Below are 14,742 nucleotides of genomic sequence, written 5' to 3'. Positions count from 1 at the left end.
TGGTACACGACCCTTTCATACACTTGCTCATTCTCATCTGCCAATGAGGAGTTTATGGGGGTGGGGCTACATTTGTGTTTCTTCCAATATTTGTACATTTTATGATCTCAATAATATGAGGGTGTGTTCACATTTGCCGTCTTTTTGGACAAAAGTTGGCACTCTTTTAGTGAAAGAAAGCGAGGGCGTCTTTTGTTGCTATAGCAACAGGTGTAACAGTGGCATCTACTGGCACCTTCTCCACGGCTCAGTGTGAAAACTGACTGTTCAGAGGCAGCGTTTGTGCATGAAGGCAGCTCAGAGAAACTCATTCAGACACCTCTCATAGGCAGTGTGACGGAAGTCTATTTGAATTTTATACCAAAGGGCTGTGGAATGCTTCATTCTGATTGGCTGACAAACATTCTACGGGTGTGTATTATTTTTCAGTCAAACACAGAACTATGAAGTCGTCAGATCAGCGAGATCTGTCGACCGTATTACAGCTCCATATCACTGCGCCAACTTTAACTGAATAAGGTTACTCTGTTGTTAAATGGTGACATAAGAAATACCGCTTTGCGTCCAAGCATCTATTCATTTCAAGCGGGGCTACAGCTTAAACATCTCCAAATGCTTTCCTGATATGACCAGGCTGTTGAATACAACAAAGACAAATATCCATACTTGGATTCTCTGTCCAAATGAAGCAAAGGCATGAGCATATGTGCGGTGTGTCCTGCTCTCTCTCTCTCTCTCTCTCTCTCTCTCTTAGATAACTGCATACAGGCTCAAGCGCAAGATGAGACGCGCAAGAAATGAGTTCAATTAAATTAGCGGCCTATTAGAATTTAGCGCATTCCAGGAATAATACCTTAAAGATGTCTTGACAGCAAACATCAGAACAATGAGGAAACTGTGGTATAAGGGGAATAATTGACTCTAGGCTGTTGAATTCTTAGAAAATAATGCACACAAATCTGTCGGATCGGGAAGAAAATGATTCCAAGCAGATAACAGGTGAACACAGTGAATTTTCAGCAGGAGTGGGTCGGAATGCAATCAAATTTATTGTGCACGATAAAAAAAACAGTCCCGAGCAGACCTCTACACTCCGCTGCGCATCGTGGCCACATCAACACCTCAGTGTGGATTATTTTCTATGAATTCAACAGCCCGTCATCAGTTATTCCTTACATACACAGACAGCGTCTTTGCAATAATCAATCACATATTTCAAAACTACACTACTCATTTCTCTCTAGAAATGCATCAAAAGTTAATGAAAGTGAAAATTAAACATTAATTTATACAAAACTTTAAACCAACGGCCGCCATTTTCTTTTTGGATCTCCATCCTGCTAAAACAATAACCTTCATCGCATGTTGTTATGGAAACGACAGGTCTGGCTGCTCGCTTGTCATTGGTCAGCTGTGAAAAGTTCATTTTTCAACTTTAAAAGCCGCTCCGAGCTGCAGAATAAGACGTTTCCTCCACAGGATTATAATGTAAAACAGACTCTAAAAGCTTAAAAAATGAAGTCAAGTGTGAACACGGCCTGACTTTACACAAATTAGCCACCTTGTCAAATGGTTGTGAAATGCTGTGAGATTAGCTGTGATAGCAAGTACTCACCTCGAGTGACAGCAGACATTATCTGTGCTTCTCTGATGATTTATGGGTGAAAAGTGTTAAGGGAAAAAACACCATATTACTAACATACACACATACACACACACACACACACACACACACAGAAGCTACACACTGCTGTTTTTTGCGATTAAAGCATGGAAGGATATTGTTTCTTGTCTTCTTTAGCGCCGGTGCTGTCTCTCTTCTTTTCAGATTTCTCTTTGTCATGCCTGGATTCCTGCGTGATAACAAACAGACACCAGGCGTAAGAGCTCTTTTCTACGGTTAATAAAGAATGCAAGAACGTATGTGCAGCGTCACTAGAAGGCTTGATGTTAACTGAATCATGATGCTAGTTTAAGCACTTGAGCTCATCAGCTGGATAAGAGATGCTGGGATGATCCAGGTGCTTTCATGGATGTGACTGCTACACATCTGCTGGGTGTCGCTGTGTGATTCATTCTAAGCAGTTGCGAAGGTTAGCATGTTGCTAGGATAATCTGGCCCATGTCAAAAGAGCCACCCTGAGACATCACAACATCTCTTCTAATGACAGGTTTACATGTTCTTTTATTTTATAGTGCAGCAGGCCAAACTTCAGAGCAGTGATCATTAGGGATGGGTATCGTTAAGGTTTTAATGGTACTACTACTTTTATCGGTACCACTTATCGATCCGGTAGGCTACTTTAACGGTACTCTTATCGGTACTTTTTGTTGTGTTTTTTTATAAAAGATAAAACTAAAGCTGGAGTTGTTTTCACTATTTAAAACATTCTTTACTGACCTTACGTATCTTAATGCATGTAAAAGATGACTGATACCCGCCTATTATTCATAGAGAATTAAAATAAAAATGCATGTGTGCCCAAGTTTGTTTGTGTTTTTTGTTGTTGTTTAATAATACAGAAAAGGTATTCCAATGATGTGTTGTGGCTGGAGATCTTCTCTTTTGTGATGATGTGTGTAGTGTAGCACATGCACATGCATCAGCAACAGGCCCTGTCAGGTTCATGCCTTAGACACTTTATACATTCAAATTCTTGCTATCAGATGCCCAGATGTCATTTCAAATCATGGTCTTGTCCTGGCTGTGCAGTGTAACATGTTTGGGCTTAAAAGTTATACAGGTTTGGAACCTGTTGCAATGTACACACACACAAAAAGTTTATGTATTTCATCACTACAAATTAATTTTTAGGTAAGCTCTGCTTTATCATTTTTTAAGCGTAATTTACTATTATTCATCCTTTTTAAGTGCAGTACTCTGAAAGCATTTGTAATGTTTAAGATTTATTTAGGCTACAGCAGAAAAAAAAACTAAATATTTATATATAGGCTATTCTTTAATGTGATGTGTGTTTATTAAATTATTACATACTAATTTAAAGAAACCTTATGCAATGTTTATGTCGGCGCTAGGCTACGTACCTCAGGACGTGGATGATGAACTAGTAGCTAGGTTGTCGAAATCTTTGCATTTATCTGTCTGCACATTAATCACTTTTGAAAGATGTTTTGTCAGATTGCTTGTGTTTCCGCTCTTTCAAGCAAAAATCTTGTTTCACTTGTCGCAACGAGCATTGTCTGCATCCACTCGACCGTTTGATTCTCTCCACTATCGTCACTCTATTAAGCGCAAACTTTCATGTTGTGCAAGCGCGCGCGAGCTCTGTGTAGTGTGGGACTGACGGACATTTCGCATGCGAGATTGCGATTAACGAAAATGCAAGTAAATGTCTTTAATATTACCGCATATTAGAAATGGTTGGTCAGTTAAAATATGCTAGTTAACGTTTATTTAGCAACAAGAAATAGGAAATGTTTTTCTTAATTTATCCAGTACCGACAGCAGAACCATTAACGTCAGAGCTTATCGATACTTCGGTCTTTCACAATTCAGCACCGGGACCGATAAAGTACCGAGTTTCGGTACCCATCTCTAGTGATCATATATCGTCTTCTCAAACAGCATCAGTGAAAGACAGCTGTGTATCAGGTGTAACCGCACAGACAGTCTCTGACCTTTTTTCCTCCGGAGGTCTTCTCTGGTTTGGTCACATCGCTCTTGTCCTTGCTGGTGGATTTGGAGCGTTTGCCGCTGTCGTTGGAGTGTGGTGATTCAGAGGGGCTGGCGCTCTTGCTGTGTTTGGAGGAGTCTGTGTGAAGGAAGAAGAGCAGTGGTGTGAGACAGATAACACAACAGCCACGAGCACAGCTTTATATGATTACTTCCAGCGCTGAGAAACACAACTTTCTGCTTCGCTAGCTGGCTTCTCCGCTCAAACAAATTCCACAGATATCCACTCACTCATTCCGTTCTCGTCTTTGCGGCGCTTTGCTTCCTGACTCATCTCACGGTCGCTGTTGGAGTAGTCCTGGATGAGAGAGGAAGAAAGAGGCAGAAATCAGATGCACACTCGTGGCTTCAGCAGGTATCACAAACACAAAGCATTTCACTCACTCGTTTTCTGTCCTTTCTCTCCTCCTTCTTCTCTCTCTCTTTGGAGCGGTCCCTGGATTTGTCAGAGTCTTTCTTCTCCTCGTCCTTCTCTTTGCTCTTGGACAGGGCTGTGCTGTGGTTAGGGTGATGCTGAGGGGACATGGAGAGATGACAGAAGGGTTAACATCTCACACGCTCATCTATCCCTCCATTAGCCTTCACACAGAGCACTATTAAAACTGCTGAAGCTCCGTCATAAACGCTTCAACACAACACTTTACCTCCATGTGTCACAGATTAAAGAATCAATGCAGTCATAAAAGATCAAATCAATTCAGTGGAGCCAGACTCAATGTGGACCTGCCCTCCACATCATTTAACTTCATTCATGTCGATGCACGTGCACATGATCAGATTCTCTTTCATTGCTTTGATTTAAAGAGATACTCCGCAAGAAAAAGGACATTTTCCCATAAAGTTGTTCCAAACCTATTTGAATGTTTTGGTTCTGTTGCACACAAAGAAAGACAGAAAAGAAAGTTCTTGAGATTTCTGGACTGGTCAAAGTGCCCCAGAACTATAATAGAATAGAAAGATTTTCTTTTGATACAATAATTTCTACTATGGTAGTCAATGGTTCACCAGAAAAGTCAGTTGCTAACATTCTTCCAAATATCTTCCTTTGTGTTCAACAGAGCAACACATTTGACACAGGTTTAGAACAACTTGAGGGTGAGTAAATGACAGAATTTTTTTTTTTGGGTGAACTCTTTAAGTCCCGACACCACTCACATACATCATAAAATCCAATGATTGGTGACACTTATTGGGACTTTATAAGTGTTTGACTAACAACGAGTTTATAACATTGGAGTTGAAACTAAATATCTTAATCTATAGACAAGGATCTATGGTCAATTTGGAATGTCAAGGTTTCTAAACACTGTCTATAGAGCTGGGTCCTGTTCACATGTTAATCTGTAGTGGTATGGTCCCTTGAATTTGGTGCTGGTACCAAACCAATTAAATGTAATTTGGTCAGTGCCCTTAAAAGGACAGAGTTCAGTACCCAACCCTAACTGTCAGATTATTAAATCAACCAGATATGTAATGGTGATATATTCACTCCTCTTTAAGAGGCTCAGCACAGAGCAGTTTGTATTCAGATGGAAAACGCAGTTTAACTGATTAGATTAAACAAGGCATTCATAAACTTGCTTGAGGTCAAAACAATCCTGTTGCTGTGAGTGTAAATGAATAGACAAGTTTGTAGCAGTTATATAATGTCTAATTTTATACTGAAGAACACACAGAATGCCAAATGCATGAGACACAATAACACAACTGCCCACATGATCACAACAAAAGAAAAACTGCACCGTTTGTTCATTAGCATAATGAAACTCATTACACTCAGACTAAAAGTAACTCAAACACATGCTCTGATCTTAAACTTCAGATTAGATTGTGCCACAAAAAAGATGAAGACCCTAAAGATGTTACAGAGCTGTAGCAAGAATTATTTCTTCAAATATTCAGAAGATTTTTGCATGATCTGCCCAGTGGCTCTGAATGTTCTTCTTCTACAGAGACCAAACATGGCCAAAAAGATTCTTACATCGATGTGTTACTTTGGCTGTTCTCAATTCGCTGCATGGGCTTGTAGTATTTTCCATGTTTAAATGTGTCATTCAATGAAAGACTGAAGAAGTTTTTTACAGCTTTTAAATGATACCTCGCTCTTTACTAAAACAAACACATGAACTGTGGCCCTCACTTACACTCTCAGCCCTCCTCCTGTCACCCAAATCAATCCTCCTTCTGGAATCAGAATCAAAAGGTTATGAATCGGATTGATTGGAAAGGAATAAGAATGGGATATTAATCCAATATGGCTGAAGTGCAAGTGTGATTGAGCTAATAACAGCCATGCTGATATAGAGACATGAGGCACGAGTACAGGAGACAATCACAGCTGCTGATATGCAAGTTATAATGTCCAGGCAGGAAAAAACTGGACATGAAATGTGAATTTGAAATATTTTATTGGCTCTGTGAGGAAAAGCAATGTACTTTTGGTTTATAGGTAAGAAACAACATTCAAATGTCACAAGCATGCAATTTGGTTTAATCGTTAGTAAATATAATGTCATATAAATATGTCTTTTCATTACATATATTTAACTTGTCCTAAAAACCTGTTCTTGTTTTTGATTTATCCTAAAAATATTTGCTGCATCGAGGTTACCATGTGTCGTTAGTTTTGAGATGTTATCTGAGAATAACCAACCTGCAAATGTTGCGACTGGCCAATCAGAATCAAGCATTTCAACCTGCCATGTAATAAAAGAGCAATATCACACCACTACAAGAGGGACATGGCATGTATCCAACTGTTCAAGGGCAGAAGTGTGTAGATGAAGTAGAAACAACATCTGAGTGTCTTTAAAACCCTCAAAAACCATCACTGAAGTGGTTCCCATGGTGATACAGGTAGAATATGGCATGGTTTCTCAGCTAATCAGATTCAAGAATCAAAAAGAATCGTTGTATAATTGAATTTATAAAACGATCAGTTCTGGTCCTTGATTCTGATTGGTTGAGCAGAGTTCTCAGCCGTTTTAAAATACACTGATATATAACTGCTGAACGCATTACATTGCCTAAATATCACTTTATTTATTTTATTTGATGAAACCTTGATACACATATAGAATAAGTGTTTTATGAAGCAATACGCTGTGTGAAACAGTGGTTAAAGTGTATTTTATAACAGCTAAGGGGGTTTTAGGCATATTTTTATGGCTAATATTCATATACTGTACATTGTGCTCATAATCACACATTACGGCAGGGTGATATATATCGCGGTTGACGCTAAATATACATTTCTAAATCTGTTCTGAAATCGATTCGATGTTTTATGCAAAGCTTTTCCGTGAACTACGGCTCTTTGAACAGTAGGAAATACTGCTCAATCTAAAATCACTACGAGATTGAGTTGATTATAACGTACATTTGAAAAAGCAACTATCATCTAACAGCACCACTATAAATCAACTTTATTATGAAAAAACCTGAAAAGGTTTAAAGAACAGCGACAGAATATGACCACAGGCATTTCCTGGAACTAATTGTTCCTATTCTGTTTCCCATATTCAGAGTTTCTGCGCAATAGCGCCCTATGGCTCTCAGGTGTGGTGGCATTTAACCATAGGTCATTGAGAAACTGAAGGCATAAGAATCGCACGATATATCACCCAGCCCTAATATATATATATATATATATATCTCAGAACTCCATGTATGCATTCTGGCACACTATTTGCTTCAATTAACTTTGACCAGCCATAAATTTGCAGGTAAAAATTTATTCTTTTGTAAAGTTTTCAAGTGCAACGTATGACACCTACTGCAGCTAATCTCATGATGTATGACCAAACTGAAGCTCATATGCAAATGTGACTTACAACTTAAAGGAAACCCAGGGTATTGAGAGATGTACAGCGAGGGAAATAATGATTTGATCCCCTACTGATTTTGTAAGTTGGCCTGCTTATAAAGAAATGAAGGGTCTTTCATTTTTATGGTAGGTTTATTTTAACTAACAGAGACCGAATATCAATTCAAAAATTAGGGGACATTTTTTATATTCAAGTTCTAAATTGATTGCATTTCTAATGACATATTAATGTCTTTTAATGTGAATCGACCGGTCTGTGCAATAATGAATTAATATTAGTGGTAATCTACAGCTTCTGTGTTTGAAACTTCAGCTGAATATCAATCACACTCCGGTGCCTACTCACAGGTCTTGAAATAGAAATTCTGAAGGGAGATCTCATCACACAGCCGTTTGGATCACACTTGGCAAACAGAGTGATAAAAAAAAACGCCATTTTTATCTTTATCTGCAAGTATAAAGTATTCAGCAGTGCCTTTCATGGGCGAAAATATGACCTTTGGCACATGCTCTTCCCAACACATCCACGGACAGAATGAGGCTGTGATGTTGCCTGTTACTGTTTAAAATGATTCAAATATGGCACCTGAGGACTTATATTTTATAAATCACTACTCCACCCTCCGAAAAAAAACCTCTTTGGATCTACATGATTCACAAGAATGACATATTTTATTTTAAAACATCTTAATGACTAGAACATACAAACATCTGTCACAATATCCTATGAGAAAGCACTCCTGCAAGATAAACACAATGTTTCCCAAAACGAAGAATATGCAAAAATCTGCAGTTCAAAATCAGCAACTAATGCCAAAAAAGCACCTGTATTAGACAACAAGACATTTTCTCTTTTAATACGAGGAAAAAACTCCACTTAATGTGGGAGGAGATCTGACAGCAAGTTTCAGAAAGAGAGAGGACACAATAAAACAGCAGGCAGCTCAAAATGCAGCAGGATTGCTTTTTCAGGTGGTGCCATCAGCACATTTTCAAACATTCTTCAGTGACCAAACCGCAAAAAACACTTATCTCCCTGCCGGCGGACAGGAGCCGTTGAAAAGAGAGCGAAGCGAGGGAATAGAGGACCAGAGACCAATGAGAGGAGCCCAAGAGAGCGTGGCCACGGAAAGAATGGAGGATATTGTTGGACTGAAATTACATTAGCAGAATATAAAATGTCTTCTGGCGGAGGAGAGGGAGGTGCGACATGCTATTCAGACGGCTTCTGAAGGAAGAGTTCACATACTGGCTCCCAACAAATACAAAAATCCATAGCTGGCCTACAGAGCACATGAAAAAGTGCAAGAACCTACAGATGCACACATAGAGTGTCAAAACCATACGACACAGCAGCCCTAGGCATCACACATGAAATCTGCATCACTACACAAAATTCTCAACACGTCTGCATGTACAACACATGTTCAAAGACATCACTGTACAAACACAATTGGAACAAAATCTGCACTTCCTGTCATCAGAGTTTAGCATCTCTGAATAAATGAACTTTGTTAAAACATACTGTCTAAGCACCATTTGGAGTGTTCCAGAACATTACTTGGCAAGTTGTGAAAAAATGCTGCTTTTCAACACCGTGGAATGTTTAAATAGTCCAAAACAAGCTAAACAGCATTTTCACCAAAGAATCCTTGCCCTCATGTCATTCCACAACCATAAGACCTTCATTCATGTGCAGAAAACAAAGTTCTTAAAGAGATTGTTCAAATACTACATTACATGACTTGATCGCAGAAAGAGTGGAATAAAGTGGTTATTTTTGTTTCATTGCATAGAAAATTGATTCTCATGGCTTTGACAGATAAAGTTGAACCCCTGGAGTTACTATTTGAAGGATGTCTTTACCAACTTTCTGCACTTTGAGTGAAGGTTGTGTTGCTGTCTAAAGGAGGTCACACTCCGGATGCAGAGGCGCCGAGCCACGCAGCATCACATCTAGGACAACTCTGTTATTAATGTGGTAGATTCAAGAGGTTTTCAGTATTAATGCGCTCCTTTAAGGTATTCCCAAACAGATAAATGGTGAGATGGTGTACTTGTGGGTTAAACCACTGAACTGATAAATCAAAGGTTGCTGGTTCGATCCCAGCAGCCACCACCAGTGTGTCCTTGAGCAAGACACTTTACTCCATGTTGCTCCAGGGGGATTGTCCCTGTAATAAGTGCACTGTAAGTCGCTTTGGATAAAACCGTCTGCCAAATGAATAAATACAAATACAATAAATATATTGTGCAGTTTATGGTGAATTCAGTGTGTACATTAATGACGTCAAAGAACATCTAATTATTAAATTAAGTGTGGCGCGTTGTGTCGCTGCAGGACTCAGAACAGCGTCTTGAGTTGTAGCATAGCGCCGCCGACAGGCGTGGAATGGTGGTGCCTGTGTGTGTACACTCATAGAAACAATGTGTTCATTTTTACAAACAATAGCACTACACTGCGTGGCTCGGCGGTTCCACATCCGGTGTGTGACCCCTTAAGGGTCCAAACTCTTGCGTGCTCCTAAGATGGAGGTCTTACGGTTGTTGAACGACAAAAGGTTCATTCTTGGGTGAACTTTGGCTTTAAAGCATCTTGGACATTCTGTGTCGGTGTGCAGCTGAGCAGATTCAAAGACACAATAAAACAGTGAAGAGTTGAGAAATGTTCCAAACCTTTGGAGCTGAATCCTTGAGGTCGTTGAGATTGTCCTGTAGGAATGAATGGAGATGACAGATGAGCTGGAGAGGATGGCACACAGCAGGAGAAAGGCTGGGGGGAGGCTGGCCGTCACTCAACACATCCCCCTAAAGACCTTCAAAGACTAGAACTTTCACATGGTTAGAGATGAAGAGACTACTGGAGCCTAACTCAATCTGGACTCAACCTGCATCTCACACTGTACTGTATGTTCTGGTCTTCAAGATGTTCACCTCATCTCACTGCATTAAAGGTACACGTCTTAACATCTAGCTTTGCTCTAAAATACAGCATACATTCAGTCAATTTACTCTGCGCTACATGAAGAGGATGAGAAACAATCTAAACTCAGCTAGGATTAATGAAAGAGGGCTTCTAGAATAAGAGGAGGTCATGTGCACTCAGGCGTGAGGTCTTTGTGCTCATGGATAAATCCTCTGGGAAGACTTTGCATTTGTAGCTGGTGGAGATGTGTCATCACTGGATGATGTCTGCTGGACGTGTAGATGTGTTCCATCACAGGCCTCGAGAGCAAATGTGACGCACAAAAATCAGGGCCAACACTCCCCAAAAATGAGCAGGTGCAAAAATGAGCGCTGTTGAAGAGGAACGTATCCTTGCCGGAGGATTCCAAGATGGACGTCGCACCTTCCACATCTTCTGTCTGATGCTACATTCAGGACATCTGGCAAAATCATCCTCCCGGCTTTGTATTTAGTAAAAAAAACACGCGATTCTATTTCTTTTTCTTACTTTTTCTTTCTCTGTATGTATAACACCATGGCGTGAAAAAAATCTCAAGGGGAGGACAATAAAAAAAAAAACAGGTAGATTCTATATTTACACTCTTACAAAATGTGTTCTACGAAAAAGGGAAGAAAAATGTAGGCACTTGGGTAGACTTTGTCTGTGCTAGAATTGACTTTTTGGCAAGTCCTTTTGGTCAGAGAAATCTGACATCTATGAAAAAATTGTCCATAAGCTGCAAAATGTCCCCCCCACTGCTCTGGTTCACGGGACGGGCTCCAGAGACCTCCAGAGGCTGGGCTTTGGATAAACACGTGATCTCCGGACAGGTAGGGACAAGAGGAAAGAAGTGCACAGCTCTCCTCAGGCCATACTAACCTTAACTGCAGAGGAGTGCGACGGTGACGAGTGCGTGTCAACCTTTCGTCTTTTTTGCTCTGCGAGGGAAAAGAAAGGTGAGGTTTAGTTCTCAGAAAAACAATTTCATGCAAAGGCCTTCTCACACTGCGCGCCACAGAGCGATGATTCCCCTGAGATGCTGTCCTATCAGATTTGAGCTGTACATCACGTGCCAGGAGCTCTGGACACACTGGCGTATGATAAATATGTAAGTGGTGATTTTCAGCACAAACTAGATTTAGAGCATAAATGGGCTTGTTTATGTTTCTTTCAGTTATAAACATTAAACTCAGCAGTGAAATATCACAGATAACTGCATACATCCATCATCTGAATTAAATGAGATGATCAATATATCTGTATGTCACTGATAACATGGTGCTGTAAACCCTGCAGTCAGAACCAGTCGGACCACTTTCTAGTTCAACTGACAGGCATGAAGACATCCTTACACTTTCTCAACTCATGGTTTTTTGCTTAATGATGATAAAATTGTATATCTGTGTCCCAAATGACATACTATGCACTCCACCATGTAGTGTGTGAATTTTAGAAGAGTAGTATCACCCAAATGGAATACTAGAAGGAAATATATCGGTTTCCCAGATGAGCGCCAATGACGACGATCGCACACCACAATGAGTGTGAATAACAACCTACTAGTGTATTGTTCATTTAATGTAGTTTCATGTGTTTTGCCCATCATTACTTTAGTCATCATCAGATTGAAGCGTTAGCACTCTGAAGGAGAGATTTGCTCCAGCAGGGTCTGATAGCTCCGCCTCCCTTCCGCTATGCAAGCGAAACTGCAAACGTCGAGTGCGTGAAGTGTCCACAGTTCCACACTTCATATTTTCGGTTGAAAATGTGCATCCGTGTACTTGCAGTGCACTTCTGTTTTGAGGATAGGGTTAGGTTCTATTCACACCGTTGATAAGAAGAATTGGTGTAGAATAGTGCATAAGTGCGCAATTTTGGGACGCAGCTTGTGCTTCACTAGGTTTGTCTCCCGAGTGCATTCAAATCTTCATCTACTGAAACCACAACAAACTTGTTTACAGGAGTGAAATAGCTTTCACATCACGTCCAGTTTGAAAAGGTGTTAAGAGTTCAAAAAGGTTAGGAAAACAAAGAAACAATCGCCTGGTAAGTAAGGACTGTGTCTTAGTTCAAGGAGGATCTTAAGTGTCTTTATTAAAATGCCTCAGATAAAAACATCAAAGGTGTGAGTCTCCAGACAAAACAATGGTAATGATATATTTTCAGATATTTATTTTCAGTTAAGACAGCTCAAACTTTTATTTTAGTCTGGACTGGTCCTCTTAAACCTCGTGTGAAACTGAGCAATAGAGTTTTGTCACTAGATCATCAGTCAATGACTAACATTTATTGTGTCCCTTGGAAACAGCATCTCAATCATATTTTTGTAATTTAACAAAATAAAATGGTATGAAATCAACAATGGGTTTCCTGGAATGGAGAAGAGCTGCTCAGACATGAGTCCTGAATGAAGCACAACATGTGTATTTGCCAAATGTCTTACCCCGTTCAGACTCGAGCCCTTCAGATCTGGGCACGGGAGACTTCAAAGGTCCAGCCGCAGCGCTCTTCTCCACCTTCACGCTTTCCTTTGTCTTGCTGTCGTTGGACACGTCACGCTCTTTCTCAGCGGATTTCCCGTCGTTCTTGCTCTTCTCTTCTTTCTTGTCCTCCTTCCTCTTGTCTTTATCAGCCTTGGGCGCCTTCTCCTTGCCGTCAATGACTTTCTCCTCCTTTGGTTTGTCCTTCACTCCTGCTTTGGCCTCTGGAGTGTTTGCTGGGTTCTTCTCTTTCTTCTCTTTTTTCTCCTTCGCAGTCTTCTCTTTGTCCTCTTTCTCTTTGTTTCCTTTAGTGCTGTGGAGAGATCAAAGAACAAAACAAAGGTTTGAAATTATGATAACCAACATATATTATTAATAAATACATGCACTTAACATCACATGTACATTTAGGATCCTTCCAGAGCGACCCCTAAAATCATTTAGATTATTCTTCCATTTCAGCCAAGTGTGCGTGAAGGTATTTATGAATTCTCTACATTTATGGAAAAATTACTTAACAGGATTTTTACTGGCATAAAATGAGGCGGAGGTGGTGTTTTATCGCCTCAGTATGCTGAGAATGAAACAGCGCCACCAGTGTGGCATAATGCCGTAACTGCAGTTACAAATGACAATCTGTTAAATGCACGCAGCATTTCTTAGGCAGACACCCCACATATGTTTAGCGAGAGTCAGAGGCGGCACGACATTTGACGGAGGCGGCTGCTATCCAGGAAAAACCCTGCAGATGAACTAGAAAACATCTAATCCCATGTCAAAGATTCTCTCTATACTTTTGATAGAGCACTGGATGTGCACATAATCCAGTTAACCCTGTGTCACACAACCCTGATACAGATTGGGTTTAATCATGTCATTTCATTAAGATGAACAGCTCATTTGACCTTCTGAGGCTGATCCTCCATTTACAGTTCGTATAACTGCAGAATGTATAACTATAACTGTAGAAATAATTCTGACCCTTTATTGTAACATGCTCTTGTTAAAAATAATAAAACCATACATGGCCCATTCGTACGGATATAAAGTAAGCAAAATGAAATGTAATACACAAATGAGAATAAAAATGAGAAGTGATTTAATGTTGACAGTATTAGTTTAAAGGCGTTGCACATTGAGTGCGAAATTTTCATCCAAATTTATTGCACGCTTAAAAAAAAAAAAAATACGACATATGGTGTGTCAATCACATACACACACTGCCTCTGGAATGTTCGCAAGATTCAACTTTTGTCACTATGTTCTTCCCTCAACTTTGACGAGTTGATACATATCTGTCCCGTCTCAGTGTGCACTATCGCTCTAACACTATGTTAGCGTTTAGCTTAGCACCAGTCAATCCTTAGGATCTAAACAGAGATTAATTTAGAAGGCACTGAACACTTCAATGTTTTTCCTATTTAAAGACGGTAACATAAGTAGCTTCGGATGGAGAGGTCAGAACATATTCTTCTCTCTAATAAAGGCAGGAATCTCTGTGTCTGTCTGTCTGTTTGCATTTTGACTATGAGGAGAACCGTTCATCCACTCGACTTTACGCGTGGCAGGCGTTTTGCTACAGACCCAAGGGAGTGGAGTGTCGCATTTTGGACACGTGACCTGTTCAGAATTAATACATAGTTCCGTTTTGATTTTAATCGCAAATATTTCGTTTGGTTAGGGGTATTTTTTTGTGTGTGGTTCAGGCAGAGGACGCAGTTTGATTGCCAACTGTACCAGAGACAGGGATTTAAATGCATGATGGGCATGAGACTGTTTCAATTTCTCATTCGGT

At 40.0% G+C, this 14,742-nt stretch overlaps 1 protein-coding gene across 2 annotated transcripts in view; it reads right to left on the bottom strand.

Annotated features, from left to right (window-relative positions):
* Window positions 1-14,742, bottom strand: part of thoc2 (THO complex 2) — a 73,672-nt gene that overhangs the window by 910 nt on the left and 58,020 nt on the right. For both annotated transcript variants that reach the window (XM_056769068.1, XM_056769069.1), the window contains exons 31-38: window positions 12,911-13,260; window positions 11,347-11,405; window positions 10,197-10,232; window positions 4,079-4,207; window positions 3,926-3,992; window positions 3,640-3,773; window positions 1,783-1,853; window positions 1,616-1,661 (exon numbers count right to left, since the gene is read on the bottom strand). In XM_056769068.1, coding sequence (XP_056625046.1) covers window positions 1,634-1,661; window positions 1,783-1,853; window positions 3,640-3,773; window positions 3,926-3,992; window positions 4,079-4,207; window positions 10,197-10,232; window positions 11,347-11,405; window positions 12,911-13,260 — 874 coding nt within the window. In that variant the 3' untranslated portion in view covers window positions 1,616-1,633. The remainder of the gene's footprint in view (window positions 1-1,615; window positions 1,662-1,782; window positions 1,854-3,639; window positions 3,774-3,925; window positions 3,993-4,078; window positions 4,208-10,196; window positions 10,233-11,346; window positions 11,406-12,910; window positions 13,261-14,742) is intronic.

Source organism: Triplophysa dalaica, chromosome 16 (genome assembly GCF_015846415.1).
Source record: "Triplophysa dalaica isolate WHDGS20190420 chromosome 16, ASM1584641v1, whole genome shotgun sequence".
Taxonomy (NCBI): domain Eukaryota; kingdom Metazoa; phylum Chordata; class Actinopteri; order Cypriniformes; family Nemacheilidae; genus Triplophysa; species Triplophysa dalaica.
The sequence above is the reverse complement of the archived record's forward strand: the minus strand, read 5'-3'. Positions and strand labels throughout refer to the sequence as shown.